Source organism: Carassius gibelio, chromosome B19 (assembly GCF_023724105.1).
Source record: "Carassius gibelio isolate Cgi1373 ecotype wild population from Czech Republic chromosome B19, carGib1.2-hapl.c, whole genome shotgun sequence".
NCBI classification, from domain to species: domain Eukaryota; kingdom Metazoa; phylum Chordata; class Actinopteri; order Cypriniformes; family Cyprinidae; genus Carassius; species Carassius gibelio.
Genome location: NC_068414.1, coordinates 10,348,586 through 10,374,353, shown reverse-complemented (window position 1 = coordinate 10,374,353; position 25,768 = coordinate 10,348,586). Strand labels below are relative to the sequence as shown.

The 25,768-nt window shown below is 37.1% G+C and overlaps 2 protein-coding genes across 2 annotated transcripts in view; both read left to right on the top strand.

Moving 5' to 3' along the window:
- LOC127979288 (uncharacterized) overlaps positions 1 to 25,768 on the top strand; it is a 366,522-nt gene that overhangs the window by 158,948 nt on the left and 181,806 nt on the right. The gene's annotated exons all lie outside the window — the stretch shown is intronic.
- cited4a (Cbp/p300-interacting transactivator, with Glu/Asp-rich carboxy-terminal domain, 4a) lies at positions 13,183 to 17,659 on the top strand. Its single transcript, XM_052584657.1, has 2 exons — positions 13,183 to 13,344; positions 14,896 to 17,659. Exon 2 carries the CDS (start codon positions 14,906 to 14,908, stop codon positions 15,626 to 15,628), a length of 723 nt encoding a protein of 240 aa, XP_052440617.1. The 5' UTR covers positions 13,183 to 13,344; positions 14,896 to 14,905; the 3' UTR covers positions 15,629 to 17,659.

Sequence of the window (25,768 nt, the reverse complement as noted above, 5' to 3'; positions counted from 1 at the left end):
GGAGAGGGAGAGGGAGGGAGGGAGGGAGAGAGAGAGAGAGAGAGGGAGAGGGAGGGAGAGAGGGGAGAGAGAGAGGGAGAGGGGGGGGAGGGAGAGGGAGAGAGAGAGGGAGAGGGAGGGAGGGAGGGAGAGAGAGAGAGGGAGAGGGAGGGAGGGAGGGAGAGAGGGAGAGAGGGGGGGGGAGGGGAGGGAGAGAGAGAGAGAGAGAGAGAGAGGGAGGGAGAGAGAGGGAGGGAGGGAGAGAGAGAGAGAGAGAGGGAGAGAGAGAGGGAGGGAGGGAGGGAGGGAGGGAGAGAGAGAGAGAGAGAGAGAGAGAGGGAGAGAGAGAAGGAGGGAGGGAGGGAGGGAGAGAGAGAGAGAGAGAGAGAGAGGGAGGGAGAGAGAGGGAGGGAGGGAGAGAGAGAGGGAGAGGGAGGGAGGGAGAGAGGGAGAGAGGGAGGAGGGGGAGGGAAGACAGGGAAAACCAAGCTTGCTTCACTAGGTGAACATTGGACCTCATCGTGACATGTTACATGGCACACGTTATGTCACGCGTTTACTCGTTTAGTAGGATACTAAGTAAGGTCTCATCTTCAGTCCTTAAGCAGCATTTTATTAACCCTTTGAAAACTGCAAAAATAATTTCAACATCCAGTAAAAATATTTAAACATCCTTATAAGAACATTCTTTGAGTTACTTTTAGTTACTAGAATGTCTAGAGTGAACTGTCAAAATAAAGTGTTTCCTGGACGTCTTGCAAAATCTCTGATATAGTGATAATGGATCGTCAACGCTGGTTGAGGTAATTATCACCTTTAGCACATAAGAAATTAGAGATGTCTGATGCTACAACGCTAGAACAAGATCCAGATCAATTGTACATTTAGAGACCCAGACCCAAATCAATCCTGTGCACATTTAATTTGAATTACTAGAGATACTGGGTAACAATGTGGAAATTCAATTCAGATCTGTTCAAGTTTGTGTCTATATCAATCCTCCAAACTCTGAACGGATCCATGGGATGACAGCTAAATACTGACTCACTGTTTTATTCACTTCCAAGTTCTAAATGTGTGAATAAAGGAAACACATTATAATAAACAACGTTATAATAAAATGACATATCAAAATTTGTCAGGTTTCTATATAATGTCACAATGGTCATGCAGGAGAAGGTGGAGCTTTTGTAAAATTCAGAATTGCCATCTTGCAGTTACAGCAGGTTGTGAACAGTTTTTAGTGGTTGGAAACTCAAAATTAAAATGAGTCTGACAAAATGCGCGTGCACCACAAGGACACTTTTTATGGTCTTAAGGATTGAGTGCAAGACCACAAGATAAAGACTCCACTTCTGCTACCATATTCATATAATCTGAATATGGTAATCACTGATATTAAACATTTAAGGCCCATTCACACAAAGCACAATAACTATAAAGAAAACGGTAGCACTTTATTTAACAGTCCTTTTCCTCATGTACATACTATGTACTTATTATAGTAATTACAATAACTATGTAATAACAAGGTACTAACCCTGAACCTACCCCTAAACCTAACCCTAACCCATGTAGTTACCTTGTATTTCCAGAACTTTCTTAGATAAATACACTGTAAGTACACTATAAGTACATGTTAGTACACATACTGTAAAATAAAGTGCAACCAAGAAAACGATACAGATATAGTTATAAAAATCAATCTTAAAGAATATTAAAGAATAGCAGAGTCCACACTACAGCTATAATGATAAAGGCACAGAGAAACGATATTGTAACGATGTAGAACCATTTTTTCCCCAGCTGATGAATGATACAAACATTGACAGCCAATCAGAATCCATCCTAAAATAATGTGCTTGAGAATTTCAAGTGGCAGACACACTTGTGCTTAGAATAAACTGTGTTTGTTGGTGTGGACACTAATATCGTTATCTTTATAGTTATCATACTTGGTGTGAACGAGGCTTTAGTTACAATGACTAAAATATCTGCTCACCTTAGCACGAGAATTTCTTTGCTGGTTTATGCTGGTTATTACTGGTCTAGCTGGTGGATCATATGGCCATTTATTAAACCAGAAAAGCTAAATAAATCATTAAAACAAATTCTAATCAGCAGGCCTTGTCTTTCTGGTGAAGCTGGTTTACCAAAGAAACCTTGCTGGTTGAGTTAGTCATTAGCACACCAGTATCCCATCACAAAACACAACATCTTTTTAACAAGTACTTCAAGGACTTTCTTTCCCTCTCACACATAGTCAATGCAACATTGGTTTATTCATTTAATAGTATTTGTTTGCTACACGCTTTACCCCTGCAAAAGTGTCTTGACACGAGTGGCCACAGGAGATGCATTTGAAACACAGGTGGAAACTGATCTGATCACTGAAAATGCATCTTTCACCATTTCCTAACCAAATCCAGTGTGGCAATATTGCAGAGAAAGGTGAAACATCTACAAAAAATCACAGCCAATCAGAAGATTGCTGGCAATAAAATGTTAAACATAATTCCAATTAATATCTGTAGCCATTCATTAATAATTTTAATTCGTACATATTACCATTATTGAAAATATACACTGAGTGACTGATAAAATTTTGACATATACACTTTTATATCTGAGATAATTCACATTGTTCCTTAATATTACTTGAATTAGCCTTTCAGATTTTAAGATACTACGTTGCATATCCACAGCTCTCTGACATTGGGTAATGACCACATGACATGCAGGTAAACATAAAATATTTCATATTTTTTACCATGCTTTTTACTTTGATTGTTATTATGTCACAAACTCCTGCTATTACCCCTTTATTGATTTTCTTTTATTTAAATTAATAAAAAAATGAGTTAGGTCACAAGTAATCAAAAAGTAATCTGATTTCATTACCTAAAATGTGCAGTGTACTGACCCATCTCTTTAACCTGGCATACACATAACATACTAATATGCTTTTATTATCCAAATCCGTTAAAGGATTTTTAGGCTGCATTAATTAGGTAAACCGGAACTGGGAACACTTCCCATAACACCCGATGTACTTGCTACATCATTAGAAGAATGGCATCTACGCTAATATTAGTCTGTTTCTCTCTTATTCTGAGGTCACCGAAGCCACCAGATCCAGTCTGTGTCCAGATCAGAGCGATGCACAGACACTATTTAAACTGAACAGAGATGACATCACTGAATTCAATGATAAACTGCCTTTAACTGTCATTTTGCATTATTGAGACACTGTTTTCCTAATGTATGTTGTTCAGTTGCTTTGACGCAATGTATTTTGTTTAAAGTGCTATATAAATAAAGGTGACTTGACTTGACTTAATGGATTACGTAACTTTTTGTCATGCAATTTGGAATCAGTAACAGACCACAATTCGTAAGTAATCTACCCAACACTGATCATTTTTGGTAAGTAGCGTTAAGCCGAGCAGCAAAAAGAGACATGGAATGATCCACGAAAGGTTTATTTGCTATGGACAGGGCGCAGTGTTAGTGCAAGCTGTGGTGCTTTACAGATGTGTTTGTGTTGAATGTGAGACAGCAGCAGTGTTTGGAGACATCGAGGGCTCTTCTGAGAAAGGACATATCAGGTTGCCTGGCATGTAGCACCATACGGTGTGTGTGTGTGTGTTTGTGTGTTGGTTTGACGGAAGGACCTGATGCTATGGCTGAGGAGAGGGGGAGGCTGGAGGAAAAGAAGAGAAGAAAAGCAGCGGCCTAACGGCTTTTTCTCAGTACAGCCGAAGGAAACTGTAAAAGCAAGCTCATGGGGAGGAGCAAAACACAGCAGGTGTGCTGAAACATACAAGTGTGAGCTGTTTGTTTGTGGTACAACCAGATATAAAGTCCCAAGCCACAACTTGTTGTGTGTCTTTGGCTGGTTAACCGTGCCTGCTTTCACACTCGCAGTCAGTCGCTGTTCACCTCCACATCCCCCACTCCTCCTCACGTGTTGCTGTCTTTATCTGTCTATCTCGCCCAGCAGGAACATGGACGCTCGTTGCACGTGCTCGGTCACAGTCTGCACCCAGCGCACTTCTCTCTGAATATACATGTGACTGACAGCAGTCATTCATTTACTTTATTGGGGGAATAAATACTGTTTCCCATGACGGATGTAGAAATTGTGAAATTAATACAAAACACCAAACCACAGCATTCGCAATGTGCATCTTAGATAAGAACTCAAAGTCTTCTTATCTGTGCAAATGTTTTCCGAGAGGTAGTTTCACTTTTACACAAACATATATTTGTGTTCAGGGTTGACTCGAACATAAAAACATGTAACATGTCATGTAACTTCAGTTGAGCAAAAATACAAAAGGGGAAGTTTTTATAATAAGACCTATGCCCTTAGTAGATGAGTATTTTTGTTCTTTTTTTTTCTTCATTTCCTTGTCATTTCAGCATAACACGTGTTGATCTCAATTTTCTCACGAGAAAAAACAAATCTGTACTATGCTTACCATTTCTCTGGTCAGGCACATAGCATTTCACTGACATCTGTCACACATCATTCTGTTTCAGTGCAGATGTCTTTACGTTACATCGGCTGTCACTTATCACATCTTTGAGGTCACAGTTTACTGTCTACAAAAATAAAGTTGCAACCTCCTTTTCAAATGTCAGCAGCTTCTTTTAAATCAAGATTAAAAAAAGAGTTATACTTTAGGCTTTGAAGTAATATTTTAACTATTTAAACCATTTTTTTTGCAATGCATTTGAGTCAGATTTTGTTGTTGTTGTTGTTGTTTTCCTAACCACTAATTACCTCAATGGGCAATTGGACATGTTGTTGATTGCTCTGTATCTTTTTCCAGATCATCAGTGAAATCTCATTGGTTTGAAATCCCACGCCTAATAACTGTACACAAGACATCATGTATCTTCTGATTGGTTAGGTCTGTGTCACACGGTGCAGCGGTTTCACATTCAGAGATACATTGTTTGGACTCTGGTTGGGACACGTTACACTGTTTGTTTAGGACATTGCATATGGCAACCTAAGTATCCACTGCATTCTCAACATTTCAAATAGATACTATAGCAGGATTAATGACAACGCGTAGGCACTCTTCTTCTATTGCTATTTTTTACTTTAAGCTCATCTACTATCATGGTAACAGTTCAAAGAGAATCTTACGCAAGCTGAAACACATACAGTGGTAAATGTCAAATACCCCCTTTCTTTAAAAGTATAGACAATGATGTAAGCAAAATGCATGTTACCATGATTTTAGTGTGAAAAACGGTTGCTATTTCTTTGTAAACTAATTTTATAACTCGGAACCCTAAGTGTGCATTTACATGACAACGATGGGTTCGCACAACGAACGAACGGTTCACACAGATCCGTAAACAAACTACTAAAAACACTGTGTTATGCATAACAGGCCAGGAGTTGGCGATGCTACTTTGTAAAGAAACACATACTGACGGACAAATTGTATGCATACACACGGTCACAGTTTTCGCAAATTCACAATTTTGTTGTTTAGATGGGGATGATAACAGTATCATCAAAAACCTGCACTTTGAAACCCATTTTCAAATTTGCGTTTTCAGGCCCCAAAATGTCATAGCCATGTAAATAAATGGGCAAAACACATAAGAGTGTTCCTCTTTTAGTTAAAAATGGTGTTTTGTAAACAGTCCCTAAAACAGCCATGAAAACGGCGAACGCAACATTTAATACAAACTCTCTTTTAGTTTTAGCCATGAAAACGACGAGCGCAACATTTAATACAAACTCTCTTTTAGTTTTAGCCATGAAAACGACGAGCGCAACATTTAGCACAAGAATGAATTTAAGTGATATATATATATATATATATATATATATATATATATATATATATATAAAATCACAAGCTTCACACTTCCGCTTTAAATCCCGATTTACAACCATTGGAAAGACACACCATAACATTAGCTTGTTTTGTTAATGAAGACAATTAAGGGATAAGTTTTTACAATAATAATCATTATGCCACATCAATTTACTGTTTGCTCCTAAAACCTCTTAATTAAAGTAATGCAACGCTCTACAGCAAAACGTGTGTTCTGTAATGTTTCACGAAAAGGGTTTTGCAACTGAACTCTCTCTGAGCAGAGTCCAGCTCTCTATACTGAGCGCTGTGTCATAACTAGCCTTTGACCTACATGAACACTGAATGCCAGATGTAGATTCAGGACAAGAGCCGGTCTTGCCCAGTGCTTAGCACACACACACACACACACACACACATGCACAAACACAGCATGAGCGAGGGTGGAGAGAAAGGAGGAAAAAAGAAAGAGCAAACAAATCATGGGGTGGGGAAACCACATTCCTTGAGTGCTATGAATAGCTAATGGGATCCTGGGGGGAGAAACGAGAACCTGCTCTGAGGCGAGGAGACACGTCTATAGCATACTTAGAAGAAATGCATGGAGGAGACCAGCACATCGGCAAAGCTCAGAAAAGCAGATTTAAAGATAGCATTTTGTACGTTCGAACCATTGTACGTTCTGTAAAGGACATTTTGTTCCTTAGTTCATTTATGTTTTGCATGTGGCGTGTCTTCAAAAATGAGAAATGAGTTCTCTCAGTGTGTTTGTTTCTTGCACACCAATGTTTATGAACTAATCCCGATATTTTGGACTGATTTATTTTTGTCCCTAAAGTGTCATGAAACCCTAAAACACATAAAAAAGAAAAAGAAAAAAGATGTTAACGTTGTAAATGTTCTGTAGGTGTCAACATGGAGGTGTTGATATCATTTTACTGAAAACTGTCTAACAGATTGTATCATAATTGAAATCATTTCACGTTAATTTCGATTATGAACCAAAGTAATGTGTGAGTTGTTTTAGTAATAAGTCCATCCATTCCCACTAGTTTGCACCATTTAAGTTGAATTAAAGTTGGGTTGAGAACACAGTAGGTGGACGTTATTACATTGACAATGCGATCAGCCCATCGTGTCATTGCAAAAACAAAAGGTAAAGCGCACTAATGAATCGTACACAAAAATAATATTAATAAAAAGAAAGTAACTAAGGTCAGTTTTGATCTCATGTTAACTTAAACGCTGCACAATTTACATTCTGAATGTATGTGCATCGCCGCATGCATGGGCAACCACAACATCTGTGAGCGCTTTTCAAACCCAACCGAACTCAACCAGAGCCAACCAAACTTAGATTGCATGGGTTGCTGTCGCAGATGAGCGTTTGTTGTCATACAAATCACCCTGTAGAAGGGGTGGTTATGTGATATTGAAGTGGTGTGTAGTGTGCTATTTTGTTATTGTGGTTGGAATTGCTCTCAGATGAGTATTTTGATGAGCTCAGTAAGCTCACATGGCCATGTTCATTCTTAAGGTATTTGTTATTAAAGGGACAGTTCACCCAAAAAGGAAAATTCTGTCATCATTTACTCATCCTCATGTCATTCCACCCACAACATTTTTTTTTTTTTATTGGTACACAAAATAAAATTCCCCAAAATTGAAACAAGTTCTCAAATTTCAGTTGCACTTCTATGTGTTAAACTTGTTGAATAATAGGTTAGGAGAAACAATGTTATTTGGTTTCACTTATGTCAAAACATATTCTTTAGTGCCAAATTTGAATATCTGAGGAAAGGGTAAGAATGTAACAGCTTACATTTGGGCTGAATTGACTACTTTTTTAGTTTTTATTATTCTTGGAAAGAGTGAATAATAATTGTGTTTTTGGTTGAACTGTCCCAATGAACTGCATAATTGTCATTATAAAAAAAATATTATACAGTAATATAGTGCTCAAGCCGTATGGACTACTTTTGTGTTTTTATTATTCCCTAGTCTCCTTTTGGATCCAAATGGATGTGACTAAAATATATTTTAATTCTTAAGAGAAATCTCCCAAGGAACTGCATAATCATCAGTTAGTAATGAATAGTCAAGAGTTTGTAGGCCGTTCTTTGGAAGGTAGACTCATACAGGGGGTCAACGACTGCCAAATGGAACAAGTGAAGCAAAACATGACTTTAACACCACGAGACACAGGCTTGCAGAGAGTCACCCCTCCCCCTCGCTTCTCATTCCCTTGTTTTGTGTCTCTTTCCTTTTTGTTCCCCTATTCGCAAAATAACCACATGCGCGCACACACGTACTGTGGCAAGGTGACAGCAGAGTGTGAATCTACTGCCTATGCTGATTAGTCATACACACAACAGCTATAAACATTCACAAAAACACAAACACATGGACACACACGCTCGAGCGGTCTGGCACAAACATGGCCTGATCCTCCTGGTTACCTGGAGCAACAGGTGAGAGGCTCCGCCCCCTGAGCTGATAAACAGATGGGGTGTGGAGAGATCTTTGTACACAATGCAGCGTGCACTGGAAATAAGGTATGCTGGTGTGTACATGTGTTAACTAGCCGAACAGGAGGAAGTTTAAATTGGCTGGCTCAACCTGTCATCCCATATTTTTGTTAAAACACAGTTAAATATGTAGATCAACAACTCACATGTTACCACCAAAGGCTTCAGCAACAGGAAGATACATATGTTATATTGTTGAACATGCTGGATAAGTTGTTATTCAGGTAACTACTACAGCTAGAATCATGTTTACATAATCTGTCTTGCTAAGCAAGGTCCTTTTCAAAGTGTTGACATTAGTTAACCTGACATTAGTTGATCTGAAAGAGAAAACTGACCACAGTAGAAGAAGGTTTATGCTAATACCTGCTAGAGACCCAGCTAGCATGAAATGTTTTAGCAAGGTTTTCTCAAAAGAAATAAAAATATAACTAATTGTTAACTCAACATTTGTTAGCTGGTGAATCGTTCTCTGACACATTTCATTACTCATTGATGTGTACGTGCTACCGCTGCATAGCTAGATATGCCTGTGTTCAAGAATAAGTTTTTGGCCTTAGGGCTTAGGGTACATACACAAAATAAATTTAATATGCATAAGGAAATTCTGTAAATTATTTTGTGTAACAAAGACATAGATGAAAACTCAAGATTTAGCAAAAGTGGTGCTCTGGCAATCATCAAGCTGAAAAAAAAAAAACATTCTGTGATCAATGATTGTTTCAAACAGGTATGTATTGCTTTACTTTTGGAAATCCAGTTCGCCATTTCCACACTAGATTTCAGAATAATCTGGTGTCAAAGCAGATTTAACAACATTACTTTCTATCAGATGCTAATTTTAAAACACAGTCTTGACATAAGCATTCTTTGATAAATGACAATTTCAGACAGCTGTGCACAGATGTACTTTCGGAAATCCTGCTTGCCGTATTCACACTTGATTACAAACAAAACCAGTGTCAAATCGGATTCTACACTATCATGTCTATCAGGTGCTAATGATGTAATGCATCCTTTGATCAATGACAGTTTCAGACAGCTGTGTACAGTTGTGTGTTTGAAATCCAGTTCGCCGTATTCACAGGTTAAAGCAGTTAATACACATTCCTGTCTATCAAGTGGTAATTTTGTTGCAACACAGTCTAACGTAAGAATCTTTTGATTAATGACAATTTCATACAGGTGTACATTATTGTATTTTCGCAAATCCAGTTTGCTGTATTCACATTTGATTTAAAGGCCAGTTCACTTCAAGGATAATAACTATAAAGATATCAATACAGATTTAGTTCAAAAAATTGTTCTCAATGTTAAAGAATAGCCACACCACATAACGATAAAGAGAGATAAACAATATCGTTGGAATCACTTTCAGAATGATTTAAATTTTTTTGTCCAGCTGATAAATGGTAAAACATTGAAACCCAATCTAAATCAATCCTGCTATAATGAGCTCAGGAATTTAAAACAGCAGATGAGCATGCACTGAAAATAAACAGACGATATAGTTCGCTGATGTGAACGGACCTTAAGACAAACTGGTGTCAAAGTGGATTTGCGCTCCAAATGCTCTATCAGCACCTTCTCTAGTGTATAAATGTTTCCCCCAATGTTTCCTCCTTTAAAATGTTTCTGAAATGCTATCCCTTCTTTTTTATGCAACCCCCTACTTTCAAAAACCTCAAAAGCCAAACCTCAGATCACCACATTCCCTAAAAAACTGATTCATCTTTGTTTCCATAGCCGCTCTGCTCAGTGGGATTCAGTACTGACCTGTGAGTGTGCGTGCTAAACACCAATATAAACACACAACCAAACAGCTGTGAAAATATTCATGACAGTTTTTTATGAAATGTCAGAAAGAGAGAGTGAGAGGGGGAAAATATAGGCGCTGTTATGGAAATGCTCTGCACACACCACCTGCAAATTGCTATGGATAATTTGCAGTGTTGCCTCACACGTCAGAAGAGGCTGTCCATCGCTGTGACCTTTCTACCAAATGCTTTCATTCTCCCGCTCTGCCATGCTGAAGGTCAAATGGAGACCAAGTCTCAAATTGAACCTGTTGGTTGTAATTACCTTCCCAATGGCATTTTGTTAGTCTTGGCCTATAATTGTTTAGGAATAACTTTATAAATCATGTTGAGGCTTGGTGACATGATGTTATTGAACAGAATGAAATGTAACTAAGAAAGACAGATTATAGAAAGATCTGACCGGTACTAAAGCTAAATAATGAGCAGGTGCATCATAAACTAATTTTCCAAACCTCGTTGTTGCTTATCCTTAATCATTATGATGAGCCTATGATGATAATTTATATTTTAGAGCTATCAGGACATATTTCACAAGAAACTGCATGAATCATATGGATTAATAAAGAAGATAAAAGAAGGTGAGACTAATAGTACAGTGTATGGTGTTGTAAAAAAGTGACATGTAATTAAATATTAATGAACATCGGCTTATTTATTATATTTGCATCACATATGCTGTAGATTGACAAGTTTCTTCTAAATTCTTGACAATTAATTCTAAATTTCAAAATTAAATTAAATTAATACATTTAGCAAACGCTTTTATCCAAAGCGACTTAACAAATCAAAACAACATATATAAGCTATTTATCTGCTCATATTTTTGGGATTTTCATCTTTCTTTTGCTATTGGGTGAATTTTGATTTTGTTACTGTTTTTATATTTGCAAAACATTTACGTAATTACTAGAATGTTTCTCCACAAGTAACTTAAATAGTGTAACTTCAAAGGTGACATAACCAAGAAAATCTGACTTTTTCTGTGTTTAAGTGCATCTACAAACCCGGAAAACGTGAAAAAGAACAACACTGTAAGGTTGTGAAAAAAATCAGCGCGTCAGATTTCACTCTCCCCGTGATGTAGAAAGGGGATCTTATTATAATATTATCATGTCTTAATCTGCACATTTTCACCCATGCATTGCCATTGTTTTTTCACAAGTGACAACAGTGTACCAGTTCTATCGCCATTACATCTTGTAAAAAGAGGCATAATAGGTGTCATTTAAGGGTGAATGTTTATGTGTATTTTTACCTTGTATAATATATGCAGAGTCAAAAATAAGACTATAAGATTCTGTAGGTATGTAAGTAATGCTATGAATATGGGGTGTGACTCCAACCATGTGAGAGATAAAGGGTGAGGTGTTTGGGAAACCTGTTTGGAAATAATCATTCCCATTTCCATTGGTTGCCGCTAATGGCAACAAAAATTGCACACTTTACCTGCGAATGCAGTTTACAGATTTTCTTTCATTTCTCATAGGCTACTTTTCAGAATATTTTGATGTGAACGAAATGATGTGCTCTAAATGGGCCATTGTGGTACTCTGCAATACTCTGAGGTAAAATATATCCAGATTTAGAAGAATGACTAATTTTATCTTGTTATTGCATTAGTTAGGCCATTAGCTCTTGACACATTTTGACACCCCGCAAGGAATTTGAAAAGAAATTGGTTTTAGCACTGAACAGCTATAAAAGGAACAACTTTAGGATAAAATATGCTCAGTTTATCACAGGGACACTTTATAATGAAGGAAATGTGAGGGGTGGCCCATGAAAAATTGACTGGCCCTGGGTGTTGTAGATGGTGGCCAAGACATTACTATGCAGTTGCTAGGGTGGTTACTAGGAGATTAGTCCCTGGCGCAAATCAAAAGAGACCATATTTGATATTCTGGTCCCCTAGATATGGCTCTTTTAATGTACGTATAAAACCAAAGATGATATAGTTTATTAAAGTAAAGCAATGCTAAAGTCATCCGAACACACTGTTCAAGGCTGAATCAGGCTTAATTTACACACTGACAAAGGAGACAATAGAAGAACAGGAGAACGTAGAGAGAGAAAGAGAGAGATTATACACTTCTGCTCACCACATTCCTTTCTAGAAATGGAGGAATGAGTAAATAGAGGTGTTTCACCCTGCTAGGAGTTTTCTGCATGACTAGCCACTGTTTTTAGTTCATTACGGTATGTGGAAGTGTTTGCACTTATACATTTCATCTTACATTTGAACTTCTTCAAATATGACACCTTATATTAAGGTGATAAACTTTATAAACAATGTTCAATGAGCTCTAACTACATTTGTAATTAGAATCATGGGATACAGTGTAATTTCATGTGTGAGGATATATGTACTGTATGTTCGGTGTCAGTCCATTTGCACATGCTTCACACCAGCAGGAGGTTTTCTTTCTTTTGGCAGCAGTCATCTCTCTTTAAAATGGTAAATATGCCATTTACATAAGAGACAAAAGGCTGTGCCCTGCTTTAGGTCCGTTTTCTGTTGAGGTGCATTAGATAAGAACAGCACACAGATGGAAAATAAAAGAGGTCAAACTAAAAATACCTGTCTGAAATGAGAGTACTTTGATCCTTTCTCATCAGTGAAGTTGAGTAGCCCAGTCTTTAAATTCATACATTTATATAATACGTACATGACTCCAAAATAAATAATGATGCAGCGCATCATATCAGAGCTTTTGAATTCTAAAAGGTAAATATAAGCCACAGGTGAAAAGCGAGAGACAAATAAAAAAATAAAATACATACATATAACAGATGTAATTTTAGGGCTAACAATATCAAGCTCCTTAAAGACATCACCGACCTTTTTAAACAACATGCAGAGCTCATGAGTCGTGTTTTAGTTGATGTGTGATTTCTGAGGAGTTTCTCTGCCAGTGCACATTAAACTGAAGGCCATGTGCGTAATTGGCCAGTGACATCTGTGATTAGAAGACGAGCCAATTACAGCAGGGGGAGGCGGGGCTTGTGTTGCCCCGCCCCCTTCTCCGCTCGTCTTTATGCGCTGACCCAGAAAGCGCTCAGCAGCAGCAGCTCGTTCACACTAGAGACCGGAGTCACGGGAGAAACCTGCGCTGCGTTACACACACTGAGAACTACATACAGCATCTCTACAAGGACACGAATTATTTGACGGTATGTGTGTTTTATATTGAGTACACTGTGAAGGCTGGATCAGATTGTTCATTTGTAAATGTAATCTTTGAAATCAGCATGAATTGCCAATATTTAATTATGTGGACATATGGTTGGATAGGTTAAGTGTTCTTCTTATTTCTTCTCGGGTTTTTAAATATTCTTACACCTCAAAATATGTTGCTCTAGTGTGGTAAGACTGTAGTTCTTCTTAGAAAATAAAATAATGGCCAGTGAGACAATATATTATTAATTATGTTACACTTGTAAGAAGCGTCAGCAATTACGTGTTCTTTAAGTTCGCATCTAAATACGCTTTATATGTGTATTGCATTTTGTATTTGCATTACTGCTGAAACATTAACGCTTGTGAGCATGCATAGCTTCAACTTTTCTCTAAACACACAGTAAATTCAGTCTAGTCTTCGTGCTGATGTTTAACGAAAGTTTCACTGTGGTCTGACAGAGATCGTGAAAGTCTGTAGCCTATATTTCATTACAGATTTCATCTTAGCAGAAAGCAGAGGAGAAAGTCTTTGTTTCAGAAACAGAGAGGTGAGGCTCCTGTAGACCCCAGATGACACTGTGTTTTCATCTCTTATTTCGATGACATAGAAAAAACCGTGCACTTGCAAAACATTGTGTAACGCTTAAACATATGTTCAGGTTCAATCCTGAAGCGATAACAGACAGCAACACTGGACAGGGCATTTACTGACAAAGACTGGTACTGAAAACATTAAATACAGTTATAAACTGTATGATTCAGGAAGATGAATTCATTGTGTTTTATCTCAAAGAGTTCTACATTTTCTTTATCTAGAGATCATCACCAGTTGATATTTGCCTACAGATTAATACTTGATTATAATTGCATTGCGCAAACTAGTTTAATATAATACACATTTTCGTAACTCCAAACATTGCCCTGTCATGTGAGTAGATCCAATCATTTGTGCATTGTGTCATTATCTCTTGCTCACATGTATCTGGCAGTGGGTTGGCTTTGTTTGCTGAACACTTTGTCCAGCTCCCAGCCTGTTATTGTTTTGATCCTCCTGGTGGCTCCTTGATGCTCCTCACTGCAATATTTCTTCTGAAGAGGGCTCAAGTCATCATATATCTGCTTTGTTTAAACTCGCAACCACAGTGGGTTGTAGGGATGTTGTGGACAATGGCAAAAATAAATAAATAAATATATATATAATTATGTAAAATATTAAAGATTTTCACAAATACTGATTGGTTATATATATATATATATATATATATATATATATATATATATATATATATATATATATATATATATATATATATATATATAATGATTGATTGATTGATTGTGGTGGATAAACTGCAATCTGTAAAAATCTGTAATTGTTTAACAAGCATTTGAGACTTTAAAGCCAAATTGATTTAGCCAGGAATCCTGATATTTGTACGTTCGCTACTGATGGTTTTCAAGAAATTGTTTGTCAGCTGATACTGAGAACCTGTTTGACTATTTGCCCCTGTTTGACTGTTGCCATTCCTCTCATATCTCTGCAGTGGAGAAGGCATGGCTGAACACATGATGATGCCTATGACCCACGGCTCTGCTGGAGGAGGCCTGCATGGGTATCGCATGGGAATGAACGGCCCTTCTCCGCACGGACACCAGCCCGGTCTGCGAACCCTTCCCAATGGGCAGCTCATGCACTACAGCAGGGGTCCCCAGAGCTCAATGGACGCGGCCATGAGGCAGAGGAACGTGATGAACGGCGTCATGAACGGACCTGTCAATGGCCAGATGAGCGGCGGACACCCCCACCAAATGCAGCAAGCCAATATGATGTACGGAGGTCCGAATCAGCAACCGCAGGGTCACCCTCAAACCCAGCACCATCATATGCACCCCCAGAACCAGCACCCACAGCAGTATATGGGTGGAGGAGGCCTTACAGCATCTCAGCAGCTTATGGCGAGCATGCATCTTCAGAAACTCAATACCCAGTACCACGGGCATCCATACGGACCCATGAATGGCCATCACATGGTAAACGTCCAGCACAGGATGGGTCCTGCTCAGTTGGCAGGCATGCAGATGGGGATGGGTGGGCCAGCGTTGGGGCTCAACGTCATGGACATGGACTTGATCGATGAGGAGGTACTAACGTCCTTGGTGCTGGAGTTGGGGCTGGACCGGGTTCAAGAGTTGCCTGAGCTTTTCCTCGGACAAAACGAGTTTGATTTCATCTCGGACTTTGTGTGCAAGCAGCAACCAAGTACTGTCAGCTGCTGAAGTTCTGGAATCAGAGAAAGACTTGGTCACCAAGAAGAAGCTGGGGCAAGACAAGAAAAGCTAAAACAACCAGGTTCTTTGTATCTGTGAAGCTGTGCTATGCATGTTGCAGTGCACGCTGTCTTTCAATGAGGGAAACAACTTCTGGATGTTCTTCAGCACAATTGTGGCTTCAGCGAACAGGTCTTGTCTTGTCCCATTGGTCATCCTGGATTGATGGTGACCAAGTGTCCCAGGGTTGAATGTAACTTCACGTGGTGGAAACAGAAGTCTGCTTGGAACTTTGCTGAAACTGCTTCGCCTCCTCACGGGGGCAACTAGAATCAATAGCATTTAGAAATGTATTTATGTATAACACCTACCAAAAAGCAAACATGATCTGTGGTGATAGAGACTTGCCTTCTCTCAAACTAACCCCACGACTTGTTATAGAAAACTGAGAATGAGTGTGTTAAGTGGGAATTGAAGGCTGGTACTTCAAAACGGGTTGTTTTTCCAGTAGCTCTTAATGATGTTTGAAACAGTAAGGAGGTGTTGATGTGGTAGCGGTTGGGTATGAAACGTTATTCGTGCACAGTGTTCTACGTTTGGTTATTTCCATTCTACTACTATAAAAAATTTGTCTGCCTAGTAAAAAGTTATTGCTTTCAACACTCTACATCTGACTGAACAAGACCCGAAATGAGTGGGATGTCTTGCATTCACTATAGGATGTGTCTTGATACTTTCAGGAATATTTCTGTGTTAGAAAAAATGGTGGAATGTGTTATAGCCTCCCTTATCAAAGGCCGAGCCTGCGCGCCCTGCTGACAAGTCTAAACTGCCTTATAGATTTTACACGGATACTGATAAATATTCACTTACCTTGTTCCACAAAATGAGGATGAAACTGCTGTCTTTGTTTGATTCATTGACATTGAAACTCCAGCTTTTATGTAGTGTTTGCTCATACGCTCCTTATTGTGGAAGAACGTGGACCACAGTCTCCATTAAGCCACATGCTTGCTAATATAATTAAACCTTCCACTTGTTTCTAAATTAACCTGAATGTCAGTAGTTGAACTACTGTTCAAAATTCCAGATGAACCGACCTTACAAACTAGCATTAAATGTTGCTTTCCTCCTTGCTCCCCAAACACTGCAGGTTTAAATCTGATTACCTTTAAATTACACTTACAACCTTCTTGTTAATTGAGGTCAGCATGGTCAGTCATCTCAGATGGCCTGATAATTACAAAATGGACTTGTTCATTTGCTTGCGATCGCTCAGGGTGTAATGAAGAGTTGGGAACGGCTGGCCTGCTGAGTTTGACAACTTCCTGTGTCGTTATGTTGCCAGTTCTTGAGCTCTCTGTGGGGGTTGGGTTGGTATGGAAATAGCACAGCGTACAGTACTAGTAGGTTAATCTGTTCCACCAGAGCCAGGCTCAACTCCCTCGACTCTACCCTCCTTTAGCTCGGGTAATTGCTCTACGTACGGCTTGGTATTGTGAACAGTTGCCACAGAGAAAAAAAAAAAAAAAAAAAGCACAAACAACTTGATGGGTCATATCCTGTTTTTTACAACTCCATCTTGGCTGATTGTTTAGTTAGGGCTCTGATTCGTAAAGAGCGGGAAAATTCTGAGTTTGTTTTCGTCAGCCGCATTTCTCATATCAGTAGAGACCGGAACGTCTTCCCTAATATCCTTATTCTTGAGAAACTCTGATAGTTATAAACAAACCGCATCTAGAAAGAAGAAAAACATCAAATGATCTGTAGATTTGTAATTGATGATTGAATGATTCATCACATTCCCAGAGATCCAATCGTTTGTTTTGTTCTGTTAAAACGTTGAAACGAATGCTACATGAGTTTGTCAGTCTGTTAATCACAAACCACCTTGCAGGTGCGATTGTATGTTCTCTTTCAAACTGTGTGCTGTCACGTACTGTCGCCATGCTTTCACAAATGCTTTTTTTTTCTAAATGTTGTTGATTCTATCTTAAGAAAATGTATTTATTTTCATTGAAAATAAAATATTTATTTTAACATGTGGCTTCAGTGAGTGTAATTGCATGTCTAACTTATTGCTATAGTGACAATCACAGGACACAACAAAGTTACAGTACAGTTTCTGAACTGACACATTGATTTGTTTTTCTCTCACAAATAATAATAATAATAATAATAATAATATATATATATATATATATATATATATATATATATATATATATATATATATATATACATATATATATATATATATATATATATATATATATATATATATAAACCCCATTCCAAAAAAGCATATGTTTTACTAGAACTTGGATATATCTTTCAGAATTGATGGTGCTCATCTTTCCAGATGTGTAAGCTGCCCATGCCACACACACTCATGCAACCCCATACTATCAGAGATGCAGGCTTCTGAACTGAGCGCTGATAACAACTTGGGTAGTCTTTGTCCTCTTTAGTCCGTATTACATGGCATCCCAGTTTTCCAAAAAGAACTTAAAATTTTGATTCGTCTGACCACAGAACAGTTTTCCACTTTGCCACAGTCCATTTTAAATGAGCCTTGGCCCAGAGAAAACGCCTGCGCTTCTGGATTATGTTTAGATACGGCTTCTTTTTTGACCTGTAGAGTTTCAGCCAGCAACGGCGAATGGCACGGTGGATTGTGTTCACCGACAATGTTTTCCAGAAGTATTCCTGAGCCCATGTTGTGATTTCCATTACAGTATCATTCCTGTATGTGATGCAGTGCCGTCTAAGGGCCCGAAGATCACGGGCAAACTATGGTTTTCAAACCTTGACCCTTACGCACAGAGATTGTTCCAGACTCTTTGGATGAAATTATGCACTGTAGATGATGATAACTTCAAACTCTTTGCAATTTTCTCTGAGAAACTCCTTTCTGATATTGAATTGGTGATCCTCTGCCCATCTTGACTTCTGAGAGACAATGCCACTCTGAGAGGCTCTTTTTATACCCAAACATGATGCCAATTGACCTAATAAGTTGCAAATTGGTCCTCCAGCTGTTCCTTATATGTACATTTAACTTTTCCGGCTTCTTATTGCTATCTGTCCCAACTTTTTTGGAATGTGTAGCTCTCACGAAATCCAAAATGAGCCAATATTTGGCATGACATTTCAAAATGTTGCACTTTCAATGTTTGATATGTTATCTATATTCTATTGTGAATAAAATATAAGTTTATTAGATTTGTAAATTATTCCATTCCTTTTTTATTTACAATTTGTACAGTGTCCCAACTTTTTTGGAAATGGGTTTGTATATATATATATATATTAAGTGATATAAAACCCATCTCTTACAATGTCAAAATGTATTTCATATAGTTTTTTTTTTTTTTTAAATACTGTCATAACTAAATCAGACTTGTGAGAGATTAGCCACTTACTGAAAAGGTAGATATTGAAGCACCCAACCGCAACATTATTGTATAAGCAAAACAGTCTGGCAAGAACTTGACAAATATGAATCTCAATCCCAAACACTGTGACTGAAAATGTCAGTTGAATTAGTGCACAATTCCCATATGTTTTTGTTTGTTTGTTTGTTTGTTTGTTTGTTTTTTGTTACTGTTGTCAAATCATAAATCTAAAGGCACCATATCTTTTGTGTGAAGCCTATGAGCTTCATTTATAAAATGTGCATAGAGTGTGCACTAAAATCCACACCAACGCTCGTGTTTAAAAATAAAATAAAATAAAAAATAAAAGATTTCTTTGACTTGAACATTTTCTTAGTGCCATGTGCCCATCAGACGTACACACATTTCGGTGTCTGAGTACTGCAGGTTTAAATGTGATTTTTTTCACCAAACCCAATGTTCTTTATGATTTATATTATGCAAGTCAATGGGTGCCGTAACTTTGAGAGCCAAAGAAGATTGTACAGGAAACACAGCGTTAATACCCAAGGCTCCTGATGATATACTTAGGTCTTATAAAGCGATACAGTCAGTCTATGCAATGGTTTTCTGCACACTCAAGAGTCTGGAGCTCAAACTTTCTGTCACATGATGATGTATATGTGTTAGCAAAGTAGCGTGGTACTGACCCGATTGTTGCTTTCAATGGAGAGGAAGGACCTGTGTGCATCATCAGACTTTGTAATGCCAGGTTATGCTTTAATGGTTGGTGGTAAACGGCTTCTGGAGGTGTTTGATTTCAGGTAATACTGTTGCAAATAATGCTCAGTTTCTTGCACAATCCTGGAGTTTTACTGCATAATATCTCAGTATACCATCAGCATCCTCAGGGATTCATTTTGTGCGTCCTGTCCCTGCTTGTTTGACTCTCAAAGTGACGGTAGCTGTGGACTTGCATATCATGAGTAACCGAGGACCATTAGTTTCACAATGTATGCTCAGTTGCTGAGTTTAACTTTATTCACCTAATTCCAGGTGTCTTATTTACAGGTGACTCTTCAGATTTTAGATTAGATTAGATTTGGGATGTTCCTAGCCGACGATCTAATCCGTCTTACTCAGTGGGATCAGGTTTGAGTGTCTCATCTGACAGACAATTGCTTTGTTCTGCGTCAAACATGCCAGACTCCATTTACATAAAATCCATAAACAGAGATGGGCTGAAACCTGTTACCAGAAAGTGGATTTGGATTTTCCATACTCTACTATAATATTCACAAATCCAGTACTAGCCTTTCATGCTTTCTTATTCAAACAGTAACTATAACACCAAAAACCATAAAGTTGATCATTGGTTTATACTATATATTGCTGTATGATTGCAAATCCACACTGCATGCTAATCATATCACAGTCTCCAGTCACAGCCATGAGAGTCACTGTCTAGCACCTCCTTCAAACCAGACTGAAAGAGTGCAAGTTCATTAGCCTGAGTACTGTGGATTTAGATAGGACTGAGATAACTTAAAACGGTTATTATTTAATTATTATTATTATTCTGGTTAATACAGAATGTGTTTTATTTATTCATCTCTGAGATTTAGGGTCGTTCTCTTTTTTGATCCCAAAATTTGAGTCTTTATAGCAACAAGGCATGTGTTTCTGAAGAAGTTTGTAGTGTTTGGAACAATTTTAGTATGATGGTTTCTGATCCTCAGTTCCTTTAATGCATGATGCCTAGTTTTAACTCTGTAACTATATACAAATTTGCCATTTTGGAGTCATTTAAACATTTGTTTTGAAATATTCCTAAACTATTCAAACATTCGGTCTCCTTGTAAAGATTATAACATTTGTTTGAAGGTTACAAAAACAGTTCTTACTTTATTTACTCCCAAAATATAATGTTATTTTCATTTTTATTTGTAGTGCTAAAGAAGTATTAAAATGTCAGTTTTTACTTTCATGAATATACAGTAACGTTATTTGAAGATTATGAAATGTTTCTTCAAACATTTCTTTAATTTTCACCCAACATATACCATTATTTGAATGTTTATTTGTAATAAGAATGCTAAAATCTCAGGTTTTATGATCATATATATATAACATTATTTGAAGGTTACAAAATGTTTCTTAAATCATTCTTACTTTAATCCAAAATACCAGTAATAATCCAAATATTTATAATTTGTAATATTCTTAGAACATTTCCCCTCAACATCATGAGAACTTGCATCTTGCACAATGTTACAAGATATATCACATTTTTCAGTAACACTTTAGAATAAGGTTCCATTAGTTAATGTATTAATTAACATGAACAAACAATGAATAATACATTTATTACTGTATTTATTCATCTTCGTTAATGTTAGTTAATGAAAATTCAGTTATTCATTGTTAGTTCATGGTAATTCACAGTGCATTAACTAATGTTAACAAGCACAACTTTTGATTTAAATAATGCATTAGTAAATGTTGAAATTAACATGAACTAAGACTTATAAATGCTGTAGAAGGATTGTTCTTGCTTAGTTCATGTTAACGAAAGTAGTTAACTAACATTAACCAATGGAACCTTATTCTAAAGTGTTACCCATATTTCAAATAAAACAATATTATAAGAAGGTTCCATGAACATAACTTCAAGAATGTTTTGTTCTAACGTTTATATAACAAGTTATATAAAGAAGGTTGTGTCAATTGTGTAGCCTTTAATCATACAGTACAAGCTTTTCAAAGAGTGCCCTAAGCCACATTACCTCCGGTGCTGATACACATCGTCATGCAGACATGTAAAACCAGCTGTAATCTCTCAGTGTTACGATATGTTTGCCCACAACACACAAATCAAGTCAACATGAAGACAGTCCCTGTCCTGTGCTGGTACTGGCTCATCTTCACGTCTCCACCCTGTCTATCAGACGCTGTTCCTCTTCTCCCGCTTGACTCATTCAGCCGGTGTCCTTCTGGTATCTGTGTTTGCAGACAGGTGACTGCAGTCGGCTACATCAAGCATTATTCAGTCATCGCTCAGTTAAAAAAGAAAACAGTATGACTGTGTTTCTGTATTTGGCCCGTTTCACACCACATGATTAACCAGCGAGTAAGTAGCGCTAACTAATTTCTGCAGCTCTACACAGAAAGTAAAGTGGTTTCTGAATTTCATTAATGGCCATATGCAATTAAATATGTTATGAGGAGCTGGCCATTATGAGTTATGTCTTAGTTGAAACTTGATCATTGTGAAATCTAATTCACAAAAGAAAAGAGGTCAAATACCTTACAAACAGCTGTTAACACTGCACATGCTCAATGGCAGGACCAGCATAAAATATATATGGACTTTTAATGTAATTTGGAGGTTGATAACTAGGGATGTAGCAATGTGCCTTGAAAACCTAAACAACTACATAATGCATGATCAAACTGGTTTAGATATCGAATGAAAACTGATCTGGGTAGGAGTTTATATGAGTGTATCTCTGAGGGGAACTGATTGTCTTCAGAAAAGTTTATATGGTATTTTCTTTTCATCTTGCCTCAGGACAATGCATATTAATGTTGTGTTTATAAGCACAGTGCTGCTTTGAGCTGCTGTTGCATAAGTGCCACCTGCTGGCAGAGAGTGAATTTGCATTTCCATTTAGATGTGTTTTATGTGGTATAGTTTTGCAAAACCAAAGTCAGACCATTCTGTTTTTGCTTCACATTTTGAAAGGACACATTATAACTTAGATCAAAAAATTGCTGCATGTGTGCAGAATCTTTGTTTGGATCATGATTAAAAGACATTGGTTGGGTCTATTTTTAAATGGAAAGAGCAAAGTCTCAGTTAGTTTTTATGAAGAAATGTATTTTATTTGTGTTATATATTTGATTTGGAATTTCTTCTAGAATTTTGATTTAGCTTTTTTTATTTGCCATATTTCAGTTGCACAAAGAAATGCACAGAATTTTGTCTAAATATCTATATTTTTCTCATTTAAAAAAAGAAAGTAAGAGAGAAAGAAAGAAAGAAAGACAGAAAGAAAAAGAAAATAGCATTGTAAAATCAGTAATGTGAATCATATCACGTTGTGAGTTGAGGGAATTTATAACTATTTAAAATTTGCTACTGAAATGTGAGTGTGGCCAGTATAAAAAAAAAAAAAAAAAAAAAGATATGGAAGTTTACTTCACAAACACTTAATATACAGACATAAGTTGAATTTATTTATTTAATTCATTTATTGTAGTTTATATATATTTTGGTAGCACTTTATTTTACAGTCCTGTTCCTCATGTACATACTATGTACTTATTATAGTAATTACAATAACTATGTAATAACTAGGTACTAACCCTGAACCTACCCCTAAACAAACCTATTTACCTTGTATTACCAGAATTTTCTTAGATAAATACACTGTGAGTACACTATAAGTACATGTTAGTACACATACTGTAAAATAAAGTGCAACCCCTAACCCTACCCCATGTAGTTACCTTGTATTACCAGAACTTTCTTAAGCCCCTTTCACACTGCATGTTGGACCCGGAAAATTGCCAGAACATCGCCTTCTGTGTGAACTCAAACATGTCCCGGGATTGATTCCGGGATTGGTCCCGGGTCGGGGACCTAGTAACATTGCCGGCTTTAGTCCCGGAACGCCAAATACCGTAAAGGATGTGTCATAGTGATGATGCATGTTATCGCGCAACTCTTTACCAGGTGTTTTGAAGGCAGATCAACGATCACAAAAACAACAAAACAATTGTTCAAACTGTAATGAAGCAGAGATCAGTTCGATCCTCACTTTCCGCGCTGAATCTGAGATCGTTCACCAGCATAAGTGAAAGTTAACATGCCCTGAGTTTTCGACTCGTTCATTACATGTCACAGCCTAATGTCACGTGTCTTTGCGGGACCTTTATGGGTTGTGTGTGAACGCACTTACATATTCCGGGTAATCATTAGCAGTGTGAAAGTGCAAAATCTAGTGACCCAGGAACAATTGCCGGGAGACATTACCCTTGTATTTTCTGGAATCGCAGTGTTAAAGGGGCTTTAGATAAATACACTGTAAGTACACTATAAGTACATGTAAATACACGTAGGCCTACTGTAAAATAAAGTGCAACCTATATTTTAGTAGATAGATTTTAGTTAATAGAGTATAGGTGCTATCCCAAAAATAGGCACTGGTTGACACTGACTGGTTAAGCCTTTTAAAATGCTTATTCCTGTCAAAAATGTATACATTTATTCTTTCCTACTTATTTCCTACTTATCCTTGAGACTCAGACCTTTCCAGTGGTATAGGTTTGTCAAGATTAGAGAAAGTTTTGATTATAAAGTATTGTAGATAATGTTGTAATATATGACACATGACGCTTTGAAGTAGCTTTTCCATGCAGTTTAAAAATTTTCTGATTTCGATTGAATTTTGATTTTGTATAATATGTAATTCAGAATGATTGCTAAAATATTTGACAGGGGGGAAAAAAGGCAATTAATAAAGATCACCAAGAGTTTATTTTTTTAAAAGCGCAAGACATTTTCACATCAGTCCATGGATGAATAGTTTGCTCCAGCATTTTACGTGAACTACATTGTATATGATTTGCATCTTCATATTTTCTATGGAGTTCAGTGAAAATAGGTTCCTTGTTGAAACTGGAGCTGCAGAAGACTCCTGCTAGACAGCAAGATGCTCGAGTGGGTTCTGTCAATACTGTAACCTGGGCTCTAAAATAAATGCAGTGTGAAACAGGCCTTAGTCAGTTACCCAAAACTGTCTTGGAAGAATCACCAAAATGGCAGCTTGACAAAATATTAATTGCCATGTTAACCGTTTCCAAGGCAACATGATTCCATCCGACGGAGAAACAGGCAGCAGTTGAGCAGCAGCTGAGGTGAACGAACTGAAGCAGTGTCTCGTCTCCTGTCAAACTACACAAACCATCTTCTTAATGAGTATGGGGAAAATTACAAAAGATAATTGTCTTATATATATATATATATATATATATATATATATATATATATATATATATATATATATATGCCTTGAAATACATTTATTTTTCTTACAGTAACAACAACAACAAAAGTATTTTATTTATTTTTTTAGTCGTATAGTAAAGTTTTAAAAGAGGGAAAGTTTGGAAACAGTATTGGTGATGCTAGTGCTGTAAAAAAAAGAAAAAAAAGAAAAGAAGATTTTAATGTAATTCTGCAGCGGTGATGCCTCTTATTTTGTATAAATACAGTGCTGCCAATTAAAATAAATAAATTAATAAATATTTATTTTTCAACAAATAATAAGTCACAGAAAATGCATATCCTTCAAAAACCATTGTCCAAGATCAAACTAAATATACCAACTGGTTTACTTCCTTTTTAATTTGGGGTTTTCTTCTTCTTCTACTTCTTCTTGTTCTTCTTCTTCTTCTACTACTACTTCTTCTTTTTTTTTCTTTAACAAAATATTCAGATTTTCTGTTTGTTTTGACTTGCATTGTCTGGAAACCAAAAGAAACAAACAAATAAATAACTAAATAAATAAATAGTAAAAAGTGTAAGATGGTTGCAGGTTTAAACTGTCGGTGGCTTGTTAGGAATCAAGTGTTGGGTTGTAGTAATGATAAATGTACAGAGAATCAAACATGCATTGCCTTTTTACTGCTTTAAAAGCAAAAGTAACAGGACTGACACATTGTTATTGCACAGACTGATCTAACATTTTATCTTCATGTACTTATC

Bases quoted from the DNA above. Each gene is read 5' to 3' on its own strand.
- cited4a (XM_052584657.1), top strand. From the start codon at position 14,906: ATGGCTGAACACATGATGATGCCTATGACCCACGGCTCTGCTGGAGGA.